This window comes from Rhinatrema bivittatum, chromosome 8 (assembly GCF_901001135.1).
Source record: "Rhinatrema bivittatum chromosome 8, aRhiBiv1.1, whole genome shotgun sequence".
Taxonomy (NCBI): Eukaryota; Metazoa; Chordata; class Amphibia; order Gymnophiona; family Rhinatrematidae; genus Rhinatrema; species Rhinatrema bivittatum.
Genome location: NC_042622.1, coordinates 71,963,182 through 71,979,954, shown reverse-complemented (window position 1 = coordinate 71,979,954; position 16,773 = coordinate 71,963,182). Strand labels below are relative to the sequence as shown.

General features: G+C 52.1%; 1 protein-coding gene across 3 annotated transcripts in view; it reads right to left on the bottom strand.

Moving 5' to 3' along the window:
* The window catches only part of METTL17 (methyltransferase like 17), a 97,671-nt gene that overhangs the window by 55,294 nt on the left and 25,604 nt on the right, over positions 1-16,773 (bottom strand). For all 3 annotated transcript variants that reach the window (XM_029614940.1, XM_029614942.1, XM_029614941.1), the window contains exon 6: positions 10,917-10,990. In XM_029614940.1, the coding sequence (XP_029470800.1) occupies positions 10,917-10,990 (74 nt within the window). The remainder of the gene's footprint in view (positions 1-10,916; positions 10,991-16,773) is intronic.

Genomic DNA, 16,773 nt, shown 5'->3' with positions numbered 1-16,773 from the left:
GAAAGACCGCATAAGCCTCAGAGAACCAGATTCAAGCTCCAAGAAGGACACACTGGACAAACCGGAGGATTCAGATGTTTAGCCCCTCTCAGGAAACGCGCCACATCTGGATGCGTCGCCAGGGATGTTCCAGGCGAGGTACCCCCCACAGAGTCACGAGACGCATCGCCTCCTCGGAAGTTCCCACTCCCCAGGTTCTAGCTGCTGACGGCTGAGAAAATCCGCTTGAATGTTGATGCCCGCTATGTGGGAGGCTGCCAGCCGTACCAGATGGCGCTCCGCCCAGAGCATTACATGATCGGCTTCCAACCCACTGGACGACTTCTTGTTCCGCCCTGATGATTGATGTAAGCCATCGTTGTCGCATTGTCTGACAACACTCGCACCGAACAACAGCTCACCAGGGGAAGGAAACTGCGCAACACCAGCCGTACTGCCCTGGTCTCCAAGCGATTTATGGACCACTTTGCCTGACGTACTGTCCAACGGCCCTGCGCTGCTTTCGACTGGCAAACCACCCCCCATCCGGAGAGGCTGGTGTCTGTCGTCATGACCACCCACTGGGGCTCCTCCAGGTCCATCCCGCACTGCATGTGGGCTGGAATCAACCACCACTGGAGACTGGACCTGGCAGGATCCCCGAGCGGCAATTGGACTTGGAACTCCTCCGATTTCGGGTCCCAATGAGACAGTAACGCCCTCTGCAAGGGTCTCATATGAGCAAAGGCCCAAGGGACTAATTCCAGAGTAGACGCCATAGAACCAAGCACCTGCAAGTAATCCCAACTCGGGGTAGTGGCAGGGCCAACAGCTGTCTGATATGAGCAGTCAACTTGTCGATTCGATCCTGCGTGAGAAAAACCTTGCCGACCAATTTGTCGAACCGAGCACCCAAGAAGTTCAGCACCTGTGACGGAACTAGCTGGCTCTTCGCAAAATTGAGGACCCAACCAAGGGACTGGAGTCTGGCCACTACTGAGTGAACCACTGACCAGCAAAGCTCCTCAGACTTTGCGCGGATGAGCCAATCATCCAGGTAGCGATGAACCAAGATCCCCTCCCTCCTGAGGGCCGCAGCTACCACCACCATTACCTTGGTGAAGACGTGGGGAGCCATCGCCAACCTGAATGGAAGTGCCTGAAACCGATAGCGCTCGCCCAAAATCATGAACTGGAGAAACCGCAGATGTTGTTCGCAGATCCCTATGTGAAGATACACTTCCGTCAGGTCTAAAGAAGCCAAATATTCGCCGGAGTGGACGGCCGCAATGACTGAGCGGAGAGTTTCCATGCAAAAACGTGGACCCCTGAGCGCCTTGACCCCGGAGCGCCTTGTTCACCTTCTTCAGATCCAAGATTGGACGGAAAGAGCCTTCCTTTTTGGGAACCACGAAATAAATGGAGTATCTGCCAGTCCTGCATTCTTCCGGCAGGACCGGGACAATGGCCCCCAGCTCTTTCAACTGACGCAGGGTTTGAAGTACCGCCATCCGTTTTGTGCGGGCTCCGCAGGGCGACAAACAGCTCTCGCAACGGACGTGCAAAATCTGAAGCGTAGCCGTGCTCGATAATGCTTAGAACCCACTGGTCCGACGTAATCTTGACCCACTCCTCAAAGAAGAGAGATAGGTGGCCGCCTATCACCGGAACAGAGGAGAGGGCCGGGACACCTTTATTGGGAGGACTTGGCCCCGGAAGATCCCTGAGGACCCCTGTCGCGGAGAGGCCTGTGGCCACGAAACGAATGAGACCAAGTCTGCGACCTCATCGATGGCTGATGCGAAGTGAAGGCTGGGGCTCTGGCCTGCTGAAACTTCCGCTGTCCCCGATAGCGAGGGCGCGCCAAGCCAAAAGACCTGGAGGCCATAGGCTTATCTTCTGGCAACTTGTACACCTTATTGTCCCCAAGGGATTTGATAAGGGCTTCCAGATCATCCCCGAGCAAAAATTTGCCTTTAAAAGGAAGATTGCCTAGCTGGGCCTTGGAGGAAATATCTACCGACCAGTTCCGGAGCCACAGAAGCCTTCTAGCAGAGACCGAAGCCATGATCTTACAAGGCATCCGCCGTGTAAGCCACAGCTGACTCCATGCGATCTGCTTGCTCCGCCTCTGCAGGAAGCAGCTCCTGTGAGGTGAGTAACTGTTGCACCCATCTAAGGGTCGCCCTTTGCATGAGGCTACTGCACATTGCTGCCCGAAAGCAAAGCGCTGAGACCTCAAAAATCCGTTTGAGAAGAACCTCCAGCCTCCGATCCTGAAGATCTTTAAGTGCGGCAGCCCCTGCGACTGGGATGGTCGTCCGCTTGGTGATAGCTGAGACGGCTGCAGCCACCTTCGGGACCTTAAGGATGGCCAAGGACTCGTCTGGTAACAGGTAGAGCTTTTCCATAGCTTGCTCCATCTAAAGGCTGGCCTTGGGAGCTTCCCATTCCCGGGTCACAAGTTGCAGAAGCATTGGGTGAACACGAAATGCAGCAGGAGGAGTCTTAAGTCCCGAGAGAACCGGGTCCCCTTTGGTAGCCTCTGAGCTTGGCTGCGGCACCACAATATCGAGCTCCGCCAGAACACAGGGAATCAGATGATCCAGCTCCTCTTTCCGGCACAATCTGAGTACCCTCGGATCATCCCCCTCGACTGGGGTGGACCCATCAACATCCCCGTCCGAAGTCCCCATGAGGGGGTCCTGTGCAGGAGGCTCAGGAGGATTGGAAGCTGGATCTCCAGACCAGTCAGGAGTGACCTGGTCCACCCTCCCTCTGGAGGCATCCGACCCCTCCAAAAGCCGAGCAACCTTAGCCTGTAGAGGCTCCATAACCTGTAACTCTGCCTCAGCCTCCAAAAAAGCTTTGTGCATTAAAAGCACAAATTTTGAAGAAGAGGAAGGCTGGCCCTTTAAGGCTCCCCCCTGGGGGAGGGTCCGAACCAGGAGGGGAAGCTGGCAAAGGGATCCTAGGCCTGATGGGGCTTAAAGTCGGTGGGGAAAACTGAGAAGGAATGTCTCCTCCCCTCACATCCAGTCCTGCAGAGGAGCGTGGTGCAGGCAAAATGGCTGCTGTTCCCGCGCTGGAAGCGGCCGGAGCTGTCCGAGGCTTTCAATTCACACATTCCTTTCACTAAGCAAACTGCATCCACAAATACTACCCTGATGGCCAAAAATTAAAGAGGTTGAACCCAATGGTTCAAATGGTGGCTCCAAAAGGGTTCTGAGATAGAGCACCAGAGCAAGCATGACTTTCACAGAAATGAATGCATGATTTTTAAGAAGGTGATGCAGTTGCAATCTATGGATACAAACGTGGTTAGGAGGGCAACTGCGTTTCTGTGAGGATCAGTCAATAGCTATGCTGAATCCCAAACCTGTTACAAACACAAAAGGGTCACGTTTGTTTGAGTGAAAAGTAGAAGTGTACAAAAAAACTTGTAAATCACTGCACAGTTCTGAACTAGCAACATTAGCCCAAATATAAAATATACTGCAGCATCTGAAATGGAAAATAAATGTACACACACAAAGAAAAAAAACACTTGTAAATAGCACTGCTGGACTGTCACCTGACCTTAATGTTAGTAGTTTTGGGCACAAATTCTACAGTGTTGTCTGTAGAATCTATGGGGCCGATGCAATACAGTGCGCTCAGCCGAGCACACAGTATAACCCACAGTCGGACGCGGGTTAAATAGGCGCTAATCCACCCCCTAATGCAATAGGGGGATTAGCGTCTATTTAACGTGCATCAGACACGGAGTGAATGGGATAGCGCTCATTACCTGCAAATGCATATGAATGAGGCCATTACTCATTCACTCCAAATGCAAAAAAATAAATGTGCGTCTCAGCTATTTAATCGCTGGAGCTGGCGTTATTAGCTGAGCGCATTGAAAAGAAGTACAGAAAAGCAGAAAAAAAAAACTGCTTTTCTATACTTTTAAAAGTTTAAAAACCCCCCAAAAAACTCAGCCGGCCGCATTGAAGACTGATGCCGATATGCTCGGTGTCTATTTTCATAACCGGCCGGCTGAGTTATGAAAACAGACACCAATAAACTCGGCATCGGTTTTCATAACTGGTGGATTGCAGTTATGAAACCAGACGCTGAGTTTGTCGGCATCTGTGTTCATAACCGGCAGACCGCCGGTAACCATGGGGTCGTGTTAGCAAGGAGGTGCAAGGGTCACTAACTCAACCCCCTAATTATAACATAGCATGGTGCTCCCCTGCGGGCGCCATGTGCACGTTAAGAAAGCAGGCGCTGACTTTTCAGTGCCCGCTTTCCGTGCTTTTTTTTGCATCGGCCCCTTTGTGTGTAATTTTTTTTTTATGTAGACATTTTCCCTTTCAGAAGTTGCACTTTTTTTAATTCATATCTAACCCTTTCACCTTGCTGATACTTAAGGGTTACATAGCCGGGAAAAACGGTAGAAGCTAATCTTTAAAAACAAAATCAGAGAGGAGGCGGGGGGGGGGGGGGGGGGCGCGGAGCAGCAAAGGAAATAGCTGCTTAGTCTCCGAGCTCCCATGTCTAGGGGTTTTTTTTCATTAAGAAATGTTATAACTAATTGAAAAATGGTTGCTTTCAATAGAAACAGTCACAGAATGATTCAGAACTATGGAAACTTTGAAGAGCACAAGTAAGTAGAAATTTACAGCTAAAATTTAAATCCCCTGTGCGCGAGGAAAAACAGGGGTTACGTGTGCGGTCGGGCCTTGCGTGCAACGTATGGATCTTCAGAGGGGCCCAGCCACGCGCATAAAGGAAAATTAGTTTCTTACCTGATAATTTTCGTTCCTGTAGTACCAAGGATCAGTCCAGGACACCTGGGTTGTGACTCCGCACCAGTAGATGGAGACAGACTAAAACTTGTGGGCGGAGCCATATATGCCCCTGTGCCAGTCACAGCCCCTCAGTCATACGAATGTCAAAGTAGAAAAGCCATAATACAACATAGCTAACCATACAAACTCGTCAGGTAAACGAAAATAACTCCAACACCCCCACAGGAACCAGACTCTCCAAACCAAGAGAGCGAAGTACAAGGGGTCAGTGTACTGAAGACAACAATGAGCGGACTCTCCGTTATAACAGCGCAGCACTGCGGGCGGGATCCTGGACTGATCCTTGGTACTACAGGAACGAAAATTATCAGGTAAGAAACTAATTTTCCTTTCCCTGTACGTACCAGGATCAGTCCAGGACACCTGGGATGTACCAGAGCTAAATTACCGAGGGTGGGAAGCAGAGAGTCCCGCTCGGAGTACCCTCTCTCCAAAACCCCCGCAATCAGTAGCCCGAACATCCGATCGGCAATGTGTAATGAAGGTATGTAACGACTTCCAGGTAGCAGCCCTGCAAATCGCTTGAGGCAACACCTGTGAAAAATTCCGCCCAAGACGCCACTTGAGACCGTGTCGAGTGAGCCCTGAGGCCCCCAGGAATAGGTTTTCCTCCCGCACAAGGTATGCCGAACCAATGGTTCCTTGTTTGCCAACAGACAATCGTCTTGCGGGATGCCGCGGCCCCTTTCTTTGGACCCGAAAAGGAAAACAAAAGATCTGTCATCGGTAGCGTGGAAGGGAACTCCGCACAACAAGTCCCTTGAAGTCCCTCGCTGGAGGATCAGAGGAGCTCCCGTCCGCAAAGCGGGCAGCCCCACTGACTGATGCCGATGAAAAGACGAAACGACCTGAAGGAGAAAGGTAGGGATCGGACACAAGAATACCCCCGAATCAGAAAGACACAAAACGGTACTCTACAGGAGAGAGCCTGCAACTCAGAAAAGCGCCGCGCCGAGGCAAGCGTCACCAAAATACCGTCGTCAAAGAGAGATCCGGAAGAGTTGTGCGCTTCAAGGGTGCAAACGGTGCCGAGCACCAGGTGGAAAGAACCGAATTGGAAAACGCAATGGCGGACGGAGAAGCTTAGCCCCCCAGAGAAAACGGGGAAAACATCCGGACCCGCAAGCAACCAAGCGCGGACCCCCGGGAACTGCATGCCAAGCCTTTGGCCAGACCAGCCTGGAGAAGCCAGAACATCAGATACCGAAGCGGCAGTGGAATCCACACCCCGCTACACGCACCTTACCGCAAAGACTACCCAGGCCCGGACGTACGCCAAGGATGGAGACTGCTGCCCGGAACCTCAGCAGCATAGCCACCAGCGCGGCAGAGTAACCTTCCCCGTTTAGCCGAGTCCTCTCAAAACGCCAGGCCGCGAGACAGAAGGGATTCTCATCCTCCCAACAGACGGGGCCCTGACGGAGGAGCCCCGCGAATCCCTGGAGACGGATGGGACGCATGGGAGCCGCCACCGACAAACTGAACAAGGTCCGCGAACCACGGACGGTGAGACCATGCCGGAGCCCCCATGATCACGTTGAACGGGTGCAAATCTATGCGGCGCATAATCGTGCCGAACATCGGCCACAGAGGAAAGACGTACAGCCGGACATCCGTCGGTCAGGGAAGCACCAAGGCGTCGACTCCTTGTGCTCCTCTTCCTCGGCGCCGACTGAAGAATCGTGGAGCCTTCGCATTATGGCCTGTGGCCAACCAGTCCACGTGGCCTGTGGCCCTCCAGTCCATGTGGGGAATACTCCACGTCTTGCAGATGAGGCGAAACTTCGACCGCCAGCTCCCATGCCCCGGGATCCAGATGATGACGGCAGAAAATCCGCCTGGACGTTGTCGACCTCGATGATGTGAGAGGCTGCAATGTATGTGAAGCTGCAATGGACGTGAGATTTTGCTCCGACCAAGCCATCAAGAGCCGCGCCTCGTCTGCTACCTGTGGACTTCTCGTCCCTCCTTGGCGAGTGATGTAGGCCACTGCGGTTGCGTCGTCCGACAAAACACAGACTGCCCGTCCCCTCAGCAGAGGTAGGAACGATTGCAGCGCCAGACGGACCGCTCTGGTCTCCAGTCGGTTGGTAGCCCATCGGGCTTGAGACGCTGACCGTAGGCCTTGAACTGACGTCCCTAGGCAGACTGCTCCCCATCCGGAGAGACTGGCATCCGTGGGCACCACTGTCCGGTTGGGCAATAGGAGTGACCCTGGAGAGGTCAAAAGACTGGAATCGAGCCACCAGGACTGGCCGGATCTCGCCCGGCCTACGAGTGGAAATGGACGGTAGAATGCTTCCGAAACCGGCTGCCAGCGGGATGGTAAGGACGCCCGCAATGGCCGTAGATGAGCAAACGGCCAGTGGACCAACACGAGAGTGGAGGCCATAGTACCCAGGACCATGAAGTAATCGCCGACCCGCGGTAGCCGGAGCGACAGCAAGCACCTCACTTGAGCCTGTAGTTTGCACCTTCCTTCCTGCGATAGGAACGCCCTGCCCCGTTTCATCGAATACGGCTCAAAGGCATTGCAGGGTCTGCGTGGATACCGGCGTGGGTACCAATGGACTTCTTGTTGAACTCGACTAGCCAGCCTAGAGACTGCAAGAGTTGTAGGCCCCTGGCCACTGACAGTCGACACTGATCCTCGGACTTCGCCCGAATCAACCAATCGTCCAGGTAAGGATGAACCAGAAATCCTCCCGGCGAAGTTGCGCCACCACCACGACCATCACCTTCGTGAAAGTACGAGGCGCCGTTGCGAGCCCCAAACGGGAGAGCCGTGAATTGATCCTTAGGCATCGCTGAAGAGAAGGTGGAATGCCTACGTGAAGGTACGCCTCCGTGGAACCTAGTGAGGCTAGGAACCCTCCTGGACGCACCGAGGCGATCACCGACCGAATAGTCTCCATTTGGAAGTGAGGCACCCGCAGGCATCTATTCACCCCTGTTAGATCCAGGATTGGTCTTGAAGTGCCGTCGTTCTTTGGAACAATGAAGCAAATAGAGTGACGTCCTTCACCGTGCGGACTGATCGGAACGGAGGAAATGGCTCCCAAATGTTCCATGCGCCGGATGGTGATTAGCACTGCTGCCTTCGCTTCGGGAGCCTTGCACGGCGAGACCAGGAATTAGTGTGCTGGGGAACGAACAAAATCTAATGCGTAGCCGTGCTCATCACGTTGCGGACCCCCTGGCCCGATGGTATCCAGGCCCCTCGCTGACGGGGCTCCACGGGGCTGTCTATCGGAGCGTGTACCCGAAAAGACTGCTGCCATTGATGGTTACGGGAAGAAGCCGACCTATAAGAAGAACCGGTAGACCTGTGATGACGCGACTTCCTGGGCCCTCGGAACCGGGATCTGGGCGAGCAGACGGAGCGCGCCCTGAATCTGTCCTCGGGCAGCTGCTGTGAACGAACCATCTGCAGCCAGGTTGCGCAGCCACAGCAGGCAACGCGCCGAAACAGCCGCCACCCCGGACCTAGCGGACGTACGCAGCAAATCGTGGAGAGTATCTGCCCCATACGCTATTGCTGCCTCCAACCTATCTGCCTGTGATGCCTCTTCCGCCGACAGACCTGCATTCGCCTGAAGAATATGGGCCCAGCGCAGTCTCGCTCACATAGCGAAGTTGGTACAGAAAGCAGCCCGCACATCCAGGGCAGTCACCTCAAAATCTTCTTGAGTTACACGTCCAGCTTCCTATCCTGTATATCCCGGAGAGCCGTGGCTCCCGTAACCGGAATGGCCGACCTCTTCGTCACCGCAGAGACTGCGGAATCCACCTTGGGCCGGCGAAGGAGTGCCAGCACATCCTCCGGTAGCGGGTAAATCTTGTCTATGGCCGTACCGACCTTAAAGGCGTATCCCATTCATTGAACAGGAAAACTGTCGATGAAAATTGAAAAGGAAAATCCTACTGTCGGCCCCGAGAGACCTATGCTCCTCTTCCTTGGAGAGCATCGGATCCAGGATTGCCTCATGGCAGATCCATGTTTGTCTCTCGACTGGTCCCCCCCAGCTGAGCCTCCATTGCCAGTTCCTGAAGCATTGCTGGAGTTAGTAGGTACAGTTCCTCCCTGCGAAAATAGTCGTACCACCTGGGGGTCATCCCCTTCTATGGCGAGTGCTCCTTTGCCCGCACTGGGCTGGGCAGGACCGTCCGCAGCCGAGGACCGTCCGCAGCCGCCTCCCCGGCCCCCATCAGGGACTCCTCTGGAGACTCTGAGTCAACTGCCGATGAAGAATCCGTCTCAGACTCCTGAGGTACGCCACGCGGCGGACGCTTCCCCCGCGAGGGCTCCCGAGAGCCCCACGCAACATCCATAGTGTTCTAGCCTTCGGAACAGACCTGCGGGTGGCCCCCCCCGCGCGACGCCCCTCCGGCAGCGCTAAATATGCTTATATTTAAAAAACCCTGCACAACAGAAGCGCAAAAAAAAACCAGATAAAAATCTGAAGAACCATCCGCGGGAGCCAACGGGGAACGAGGCCCCTCCGTGGGGACCCCCCCCCCGCCGGATCCCGCTGTGGGGAAAGCGCGGGGGGCAGGGCTGTATCCCCTGTTGTGAACCGAGCGATTTCGCGGCCGGAACTAAAATGGCCGCCGTGCGCGCACAGTGCAGGAGAAAAACAAACATCTTGGGGCCGAACAGTCGAGCCCCCCCGCGCAGCGGCGATTGCGCAGTTCTGGACTGGGCCCCCCGAGGCGCTCCGGACACTCCCTCTCTGCCCGTGCGACCGTAGCTGCAGAGGCCCTGCCACGAAAAGCGTGCGCGAGCCGAGCCGCAGGCCCGGCAGGCCGACCCTCGTGGCCTGCCGGCGAGCGCGACGAAAAAACGGGCGGGAAACGCGGCGAAATGTGAAGTAAAAGTAAGAATTCAAAATCGGCGACCTCCCTCCTGCTACCGGCGCCCCCCCCTCAAAACGGAGCGAAGACGCGAGGGAACGGAGAGCCGCACAACGAAACAAAAACCCTTTTTTTTTTTTTTTTTTTTTTTTAACAAAGCTTGCAGCTGTCCTTGGTTCTGGAGCCCTTTTCCTGCAGGGGTGAGTGAACCGGGCTCCCCGGTGTCACCCCTGACGCTGCCACTAGCTCAGCCGGGTCCTCAACCCTGGCAGCGGCCTCAACCGGGGGAGGGTAGTCCCCTCAGGACCTCTCAACCCCCCCGGGAGGCAGGGCACCCGGGACTAAAATTAAAAACAAAACCCAATTTGCCACGAATACCTCGCAAAAACAGTCAGGCCTAACAAAATTAGCCCCTAAAAACCAAAACTGACTAACCACCAAAATCAGGTCAGGCAGGGCTGTGACTGGACCTGCACCATCTACTGGAGACAGAGTAAGACTGAGGGGCTGTGACTGGCACAGGGGCATATATGGCTCCGCCCACAAGTTTTAGTCTGTCTCCATCTACTGGTGCGGAGTCACAACCCAGGTGTCCTGGACTGATCCTGGTACGTACAGGGAACTCCCATTACGCGCAGAAGTGCCGGGCTCAAGAAAAGGGGCTGTCCGGGGGGTGGAGCTGGAGGCAGCCGGTACAGCGGCCATTTGCAATTTTTGTATTTAAAAAAAAAAATTGCTGTGCCTATTTGGGGGTAGGTATGGGCATGTATTTTATGGGGTATCTATGAATGGGGTAAAAGTACGTATGAATGGGGTTTAGATGTGAATGGGATAGGTTGGTGTGAATGATAAATTAAGGGATGTTTTAGGATGATTGTATTGTTGGTTGGAATCTTTATATGATAATATTTGTGTAATAAATAAAAGTTTGTACTTTCTCTAAAAAGTTTATTCATTCTGATAAAAAGGTGATTAGTGAGCTGGGTAAAGACAAGTGGCTGGCCTGTACAGGGTATTTATATTAAGAGAGGTTTGGACAAGTTCCTGGAAGAATAATCCATAAAACATTATTAGCCAGATAGACTAAAGAAGGCTATTTACATGTTGAGATCTGCTGGGTATTTGCAACTTGGATTGGCTACTGTCTGATGCTTTGGTCTATCCCAGCATGGTACTTCTTATGCTGAGATACTTATATACAGAAACATTGTTCCAGTGCATCCTTACCAAGTCACAGAGCCAACTCCAGAGCCAAAATCCAGTAGAGAATATGGAGCAAAATCTGGTACCCGCTTCCGAATCTGAAAGTAAATGAAGGTAGTGACAGTATGCATGTTATTTCTCCCATGGCTTACCAGGGGAATCAAAGTAAGATAGTGTATTTCTGCAAAAAAGAAATATACTGAAGCATTTTAAAAGCACTACCTTTCTGTCAGAATCTAGGTTAGTGCTGTTTAGCAGGACCAAGAGAACATCTGGTAAAGAAGGAAGTAAGTCAACTTACCAATCCCCTGCAGTAAAAAAACTGCCAGTGCTTCTTCATGTGAACTGGGCACCCAAGACAATGCTAAGAGCAGAAACTTCCTGCTCCAAACTATAGCTGTGGCACTCCTAGCCAGAAGGGTCCTGGCCAGTTTAGTGATGGGTGATATGCTTCCCCTCCCTTCCAGTGAGAAACAGACCACATCACTCACCATAGTTTCAGACTCCCCATATCTTCCATCCCGCTATACTTATACCATATATCAGACACAATAAGGAACCTGCAACAGGAGACTCTCCTCCAAATGCACCTGTGTTTCTCCCCAAGGACTGATCTAGAGGGAAAAGGGAGGAGATTCTCCTCATACATCTGCAGATGTACTTCTAGCAGGATATAAAGGAGGGTGCAGACTCTCCTTCCTATGCATCTGCAAATGTGTTTCTACGGTGAAGGTCTGCAAGGGCAAAGTCTTCCATTCTCCCTGAACTTGTGAAAAAAAATGTTTAAAGGAAAATTAGTTTCTAACCTGATAATTTTCGTTCCTGTACTACCACGGATCAGTCCAGACTCCTGGGTTTTGGCCCCCCCCTCTAGCAAATGGAGACAGAGCAGTTCTCAAAACAAACTCCGCCTATAAATAGGCTGGTGCCACCTATAGTCCGGCAGTATTACTCAATGTCAAAGCAGAATGGAACTATCAAAACCATCATAACTATATATAATAACAGAAACAAACTGGTCCACTGAACCCTCCTGGGACCTGAACTTTGAAAAAACCACGTGAGGACAAAACATTGAAAATCTTTGTTGATCTGAAACAATGAAATAGATAAGAACCGAGCGGACTCTCCCTTTCTTCCATGCCTCTGACGGGCGGGACTCTGGACTGATCCGTGGTACTACAGGAACAAAAATTATCAGGTAAGAAACTAATTTTCCTTTCCATGTATGTACCCGGATCAGTCCAGACTCCTGGGATGCACCAGAGCTTTCTTACCTGGGATGGGATCCGGAGAGGCCCGCTCGAAGCACTCCCTCTCCAAATCCTCCTAAAACTGGAGCCTGGACATACAATCTGTAATGTTTCGCAAAAGTATGCAGAGATTTCCACGTAGCCGCCCCACAAATTTCTTGCGGTGATACCATCTGACACTCTGCCCAAAGATGCTGCTCACCACTTCCTCTTTCGGGCCGTGGGAAGAAGAGAGCATGCCGGTGCCGCTGACTCCAGCTGTCCTGCTGCGTTCCGCCCGGGCTATAAGAAAATTATTCCTTACCTGCTAATTTTCATTCCTGTAGTACCATGGATCAGTCCAGACAGTGGGTTATGTCCCCCGTCCAGCAGATGGAGTCAGACAAGAACTTCTGGGGGAGCTGCCACATAAGCCCGCACACTCCCTATCCCTCTTCAGTAAACAGACTATCAGAGAGAGAGAGAGAGAGAGAGACACGGAGGGATCAAGTAAACTATGTTATCGCAACATTAAATTGTAAAACTGAACAAACCGGTACACAACGGCAACTTGCAAAAAGAACTGTGACACAGCTCCACAGATGTATAGAATGGTCCTAGAGACCTAGAGAGGCCAAGTAGTAAGGAAGTCGAGCAGTAGATCCCATGAGAAATCCCAACAAATCTGAGGGAGGCTGGCTGGACTGATCCATGGTACTACAGGAACGAAAATTAGCAGGTAAGGAATAATTTTCGTTTCCCTGTACATACCAGGATCAGTCCAGTTGGTGGGATGTACCAAAGCTTCCCTACTGAGGGTGGGCCCTCGAATGACCCTGTCGCCAAAAGAGCCAAAATTCGGCAACTGGACATCCAGGCATTAGTGGTGAGCGAAAGTATGCAAAGACTTCCAGGTGGCCACTCTGCAGATCTCCTGAGAAGAGACTGACTGACTCTCCGCTCAGGATGTCGCTTGGGAGCGGAGCGAGTGGGCTCCGACGCCCATCGGTGGTTGCTTCCCTGCGCCAATATACGCGGCCACAAAAGCAACCTTCAGCCAGCGAGCAATCGTCATCTTAGGCGCCTTGGACCCCTTCTTGGGTCCGGACCAATGGATGAATAGGTGGTCCGAAAGATGGAACTCATTGGTGACCTCCAGGTAACGCATCAGACAGTGCTTAGCATCGAGGTTGCAGAGATCTCGAGAGTCAACCGATGAGAAGGAAGGCAGCTCCACCGTCTGATTCAGGTGAAAGGTAGAGACCACCTTGGGTAGAAACGAGGGTACCCTGCGTAAGGTAATGCCCAAGTCGGTGAATCTTAGATACGGTTCCCTGCAGGATAAATGCCTGTAGCTCAGAAACACGGCGGGCCGAACAAATGGCCACGAGAAAGACCATCTTGAGTGTGAGGTCCCTGAGAGTAGCAGCACATACAGGCTCGAAGAGGGGTCCGCTCAGGATCCGGAGTACCAAGTTGAGGTTCCAAGAGGGGCAGGGAGCTTGGATGGTGGCTTCAGATGCTTTACTCCCTTAAGGAAGCGGACGACATCTGGATGAGAAGAGAGCGAGATTTCCTCCCCTCGGCGAAGCAAGGCTCCTAAGGCAGCAACCTGGACTCGCAGAGAATTGTAGGCTAGACCCTTTTCCAAGCCTGCTTGAAGGAACGAGAGATTCTGAGACACAGAAACGTGCCTTGGCTGCGTGGAGTGGGCCGTGCACCATGACTCGAAAACCTTCCACACCCGGACATAGGTGACTGAGGTTGACGTCTTCCTTGCTCGAAAGAGGGTCGAGATCATGGCCTCCGGATAACCACGGCGTCTCAGCTTGCGCCTCTCAAAAGCCAAGCCGCAAGACAGAAGCGAGCTGCCTCGTCGAAAAATATTGGTCCTTGACGGAGGAGATGCGAAGATGACCAAGATGTAGGGGCCCGTCCACCGCCAGGTTGAGTAGATCCACGAACCATGGCCGGCGAGGCCACTCTGGAGCCACCAAAATTACGGTGCCTTGGTGGCCCTCGATTCTTCGTAGTACCTTGCCCAATAGAGGCCAAGGTGGGAACGCGTAGAGGAGGATATAACGGGGCCACGGCAGTACCAGCGCATTGATGTCCTCCGCGCCGCATTCTCTTCTGCGGCTGAAGAAGCAAGGAGCCTTTGTGTTGTGGGCTGTTGCCACGAGATCCAAGTGAGGAATCCCCCAACGGTATACTATTAGGTGCATCGCCTCCTCGGAGAGCTCCCACTCTCTGGGATCGATATGTTGGTGGCTTAGGAAATCCGCCTGAAATGTTGTCCACCTCTGCAATGTGGGAGGCCGCCAATCGCGCCAGATGAAGTTCCGCCCACTTCATGAGCTTGTCCGTTTCCAGCGAGACGTGACGAATTCTTGTGCCTCCCTGGCGATTTATGTACACCACCGTGGTCACACTGTCCAAGAGTATCCTGACTGCCCGATGGCGAACGAGAGGAAGAAAATTCTTCAGCGCTAGTCGGACTGCTCTGGTTTCCAAGCAGTTGATTGGCCACCACGCTTGAGCTTTCGTCCACTGACCCTGCAGGACCTCGACTGACAGACCGCTCCCCAACTGGAAAGGCTGGCATCTGTGGTGACTATTATCCAGTCCAGAATGTCTAAGGTTATTCAATGAGCCAAGTGGAGAGGGTCCAGCCACCAAAGGAAGCTGTCCCCAGCGGACCGTGGAATCGGGAGGATGGCCTGGAAGTCTCGCGACACCGGCTTCCAGCGGGAAAGTAAAGCTCTCTGCAGCGGATGCATATGCGTGAAGGCCCAGGGTACCAGGTCGATAGTGGATGCCATGGATTCCAGGACCCGTAGATAATCCCAAGCAGTGGGCCAAGAGAGACCAGAGAAACATTGGATCTGGTCCCGCAACGCCTGGGCCCGATCCGACCGTAGGAAAACCTTGCCCTCCTCAGTGTCGAATCTCGCGCCCAGGAAGTCCAACGACTGAGAAGGGGTGAGACTGCTCTTGGCATAGTTTATTTATTTATTTTATATACCGGCATTCATGAACAGGTCACATCATGCCGGTTTACATATAAACAGGGGGTGCAATTAAACAGTAGAACTGAAAACTAGTGCAAGGGGATGCAGTTACAAAAAACCAGGGGTAGAGTAACTGGGAGCGAGAAAAAGAGGAACAAAGGGGGTGAAAACTGTATGGGGATTAAATAAATAACTTAACGATTATTTACAGTCCCAAATGGTAGCTTTGATAAAGGAGTTGGAGGTAGTTATGAGTTGTCTGGGAAGGCTTGTTTGAATAGCCAGGTCTTCAATCTTTTGCGGAAAGTTGGTAGGCAGGGTTCTAGGCGCAGATTTGTGGGTATGGAGTTCCAAAGTGATGGTCCAGCTGTCGAGAATGCCCGATCTCTTGCCGTTGTGTGTCGGGTGGATTTGGTGTTTGGAACTTGGAGGGATCCTTGGTAGATTTCTCTGATCGGTCTTTGAGAGGTATGAAGGCTGAGCGGATATTGAAGGTCCAAGGAGGTGAGGTGATGGATAGATTTGTAGAGGATTCTGGCATGGATGGGGAAGCCAGTGAAGATTTTTTAAGATAGGTGAGATGTGGTCTCTTCTTTTGGAGTTAGTGAGGATTCTGGCTGCTGTATTTTGTACCATCTGTAGAGGTTTGGTGTATGAAGATGGAAGGCCTAGAAGTATGGCGTTACAATAATCTAATTTTGCGAAGATTATTGCTTGAAGTATGGTTCTGAAGTCTTGAAAGTGGAATAGTGGCTTAATTCTTTTCAATACTTGTAGTTTATAGAAGCAGTCCTTGGTGGTGCGGTTTATAAAAGCTTTCAGGTTCAAATTGTTGTCAATAATGGCTCCTAGGTCTCTGACTTGAGCAGATAGGGGGATGTTTGATGTGGGAGTGTGGTGATTGTTGTTTTCAGGAGTAATGAGAATTAGTTCGGTTTTGGTGGTGTTTAGGATGAGAGTTAGGCTGGAGAGGAGGTCAATTTTTGATTGGCAAGATTCCCAATATTCAAGTGTTTTGTCTAGTGATTCTTTCAGGGGAATCACTATCTGAACATCGTCTGCATATATAAGGTGTTTGAGTTTGAGATCCGTTAGAAGGTGGCACAGAGGGCGTAAGTATATGTTGAACAAGGTGGGTGATAGGGAGGATCCTTGTGGTACTCCTATGGGGGCGTTGAAACGGGAAGATTCCTTATTGTGTATTTTCACTTTGTATCCTCTGTTGTTGAGGAAAGTTTTGAACCAGGCTAGGGCGGTACCTGAAATTCCAATGGATGCAAGTTGTTTTATGAGGCTGCAGTGGTTGACCGTGTCGAAGGCGGCTGAAAGGTCCAACAGGATCAGTAGGAATGAATGGCCTTTGTCAAGGCCCAGGATCAGGTGGTCCGTAAGTGATATCAGGAGGGATTCTGTGCTGGATGCTTTGCGAAACCCGTATTGTGAGGGGTAGAGGAGTTTGTTGTCTTCGAGGTAGTCTGAAATTTGCGAGTTGACTAGTTTTTCCATTATCTTGGCTAATAAAGGTAGATTAGTGATTGGTCTGAAGTTGTTCAGGTCATTGGGATCCGCGTTTGGCTTCTTTAGAAGCGGTTTAATGGCTGCCATCTTGAGGTCATCTGGGTAGAGGCCTTGTGATAG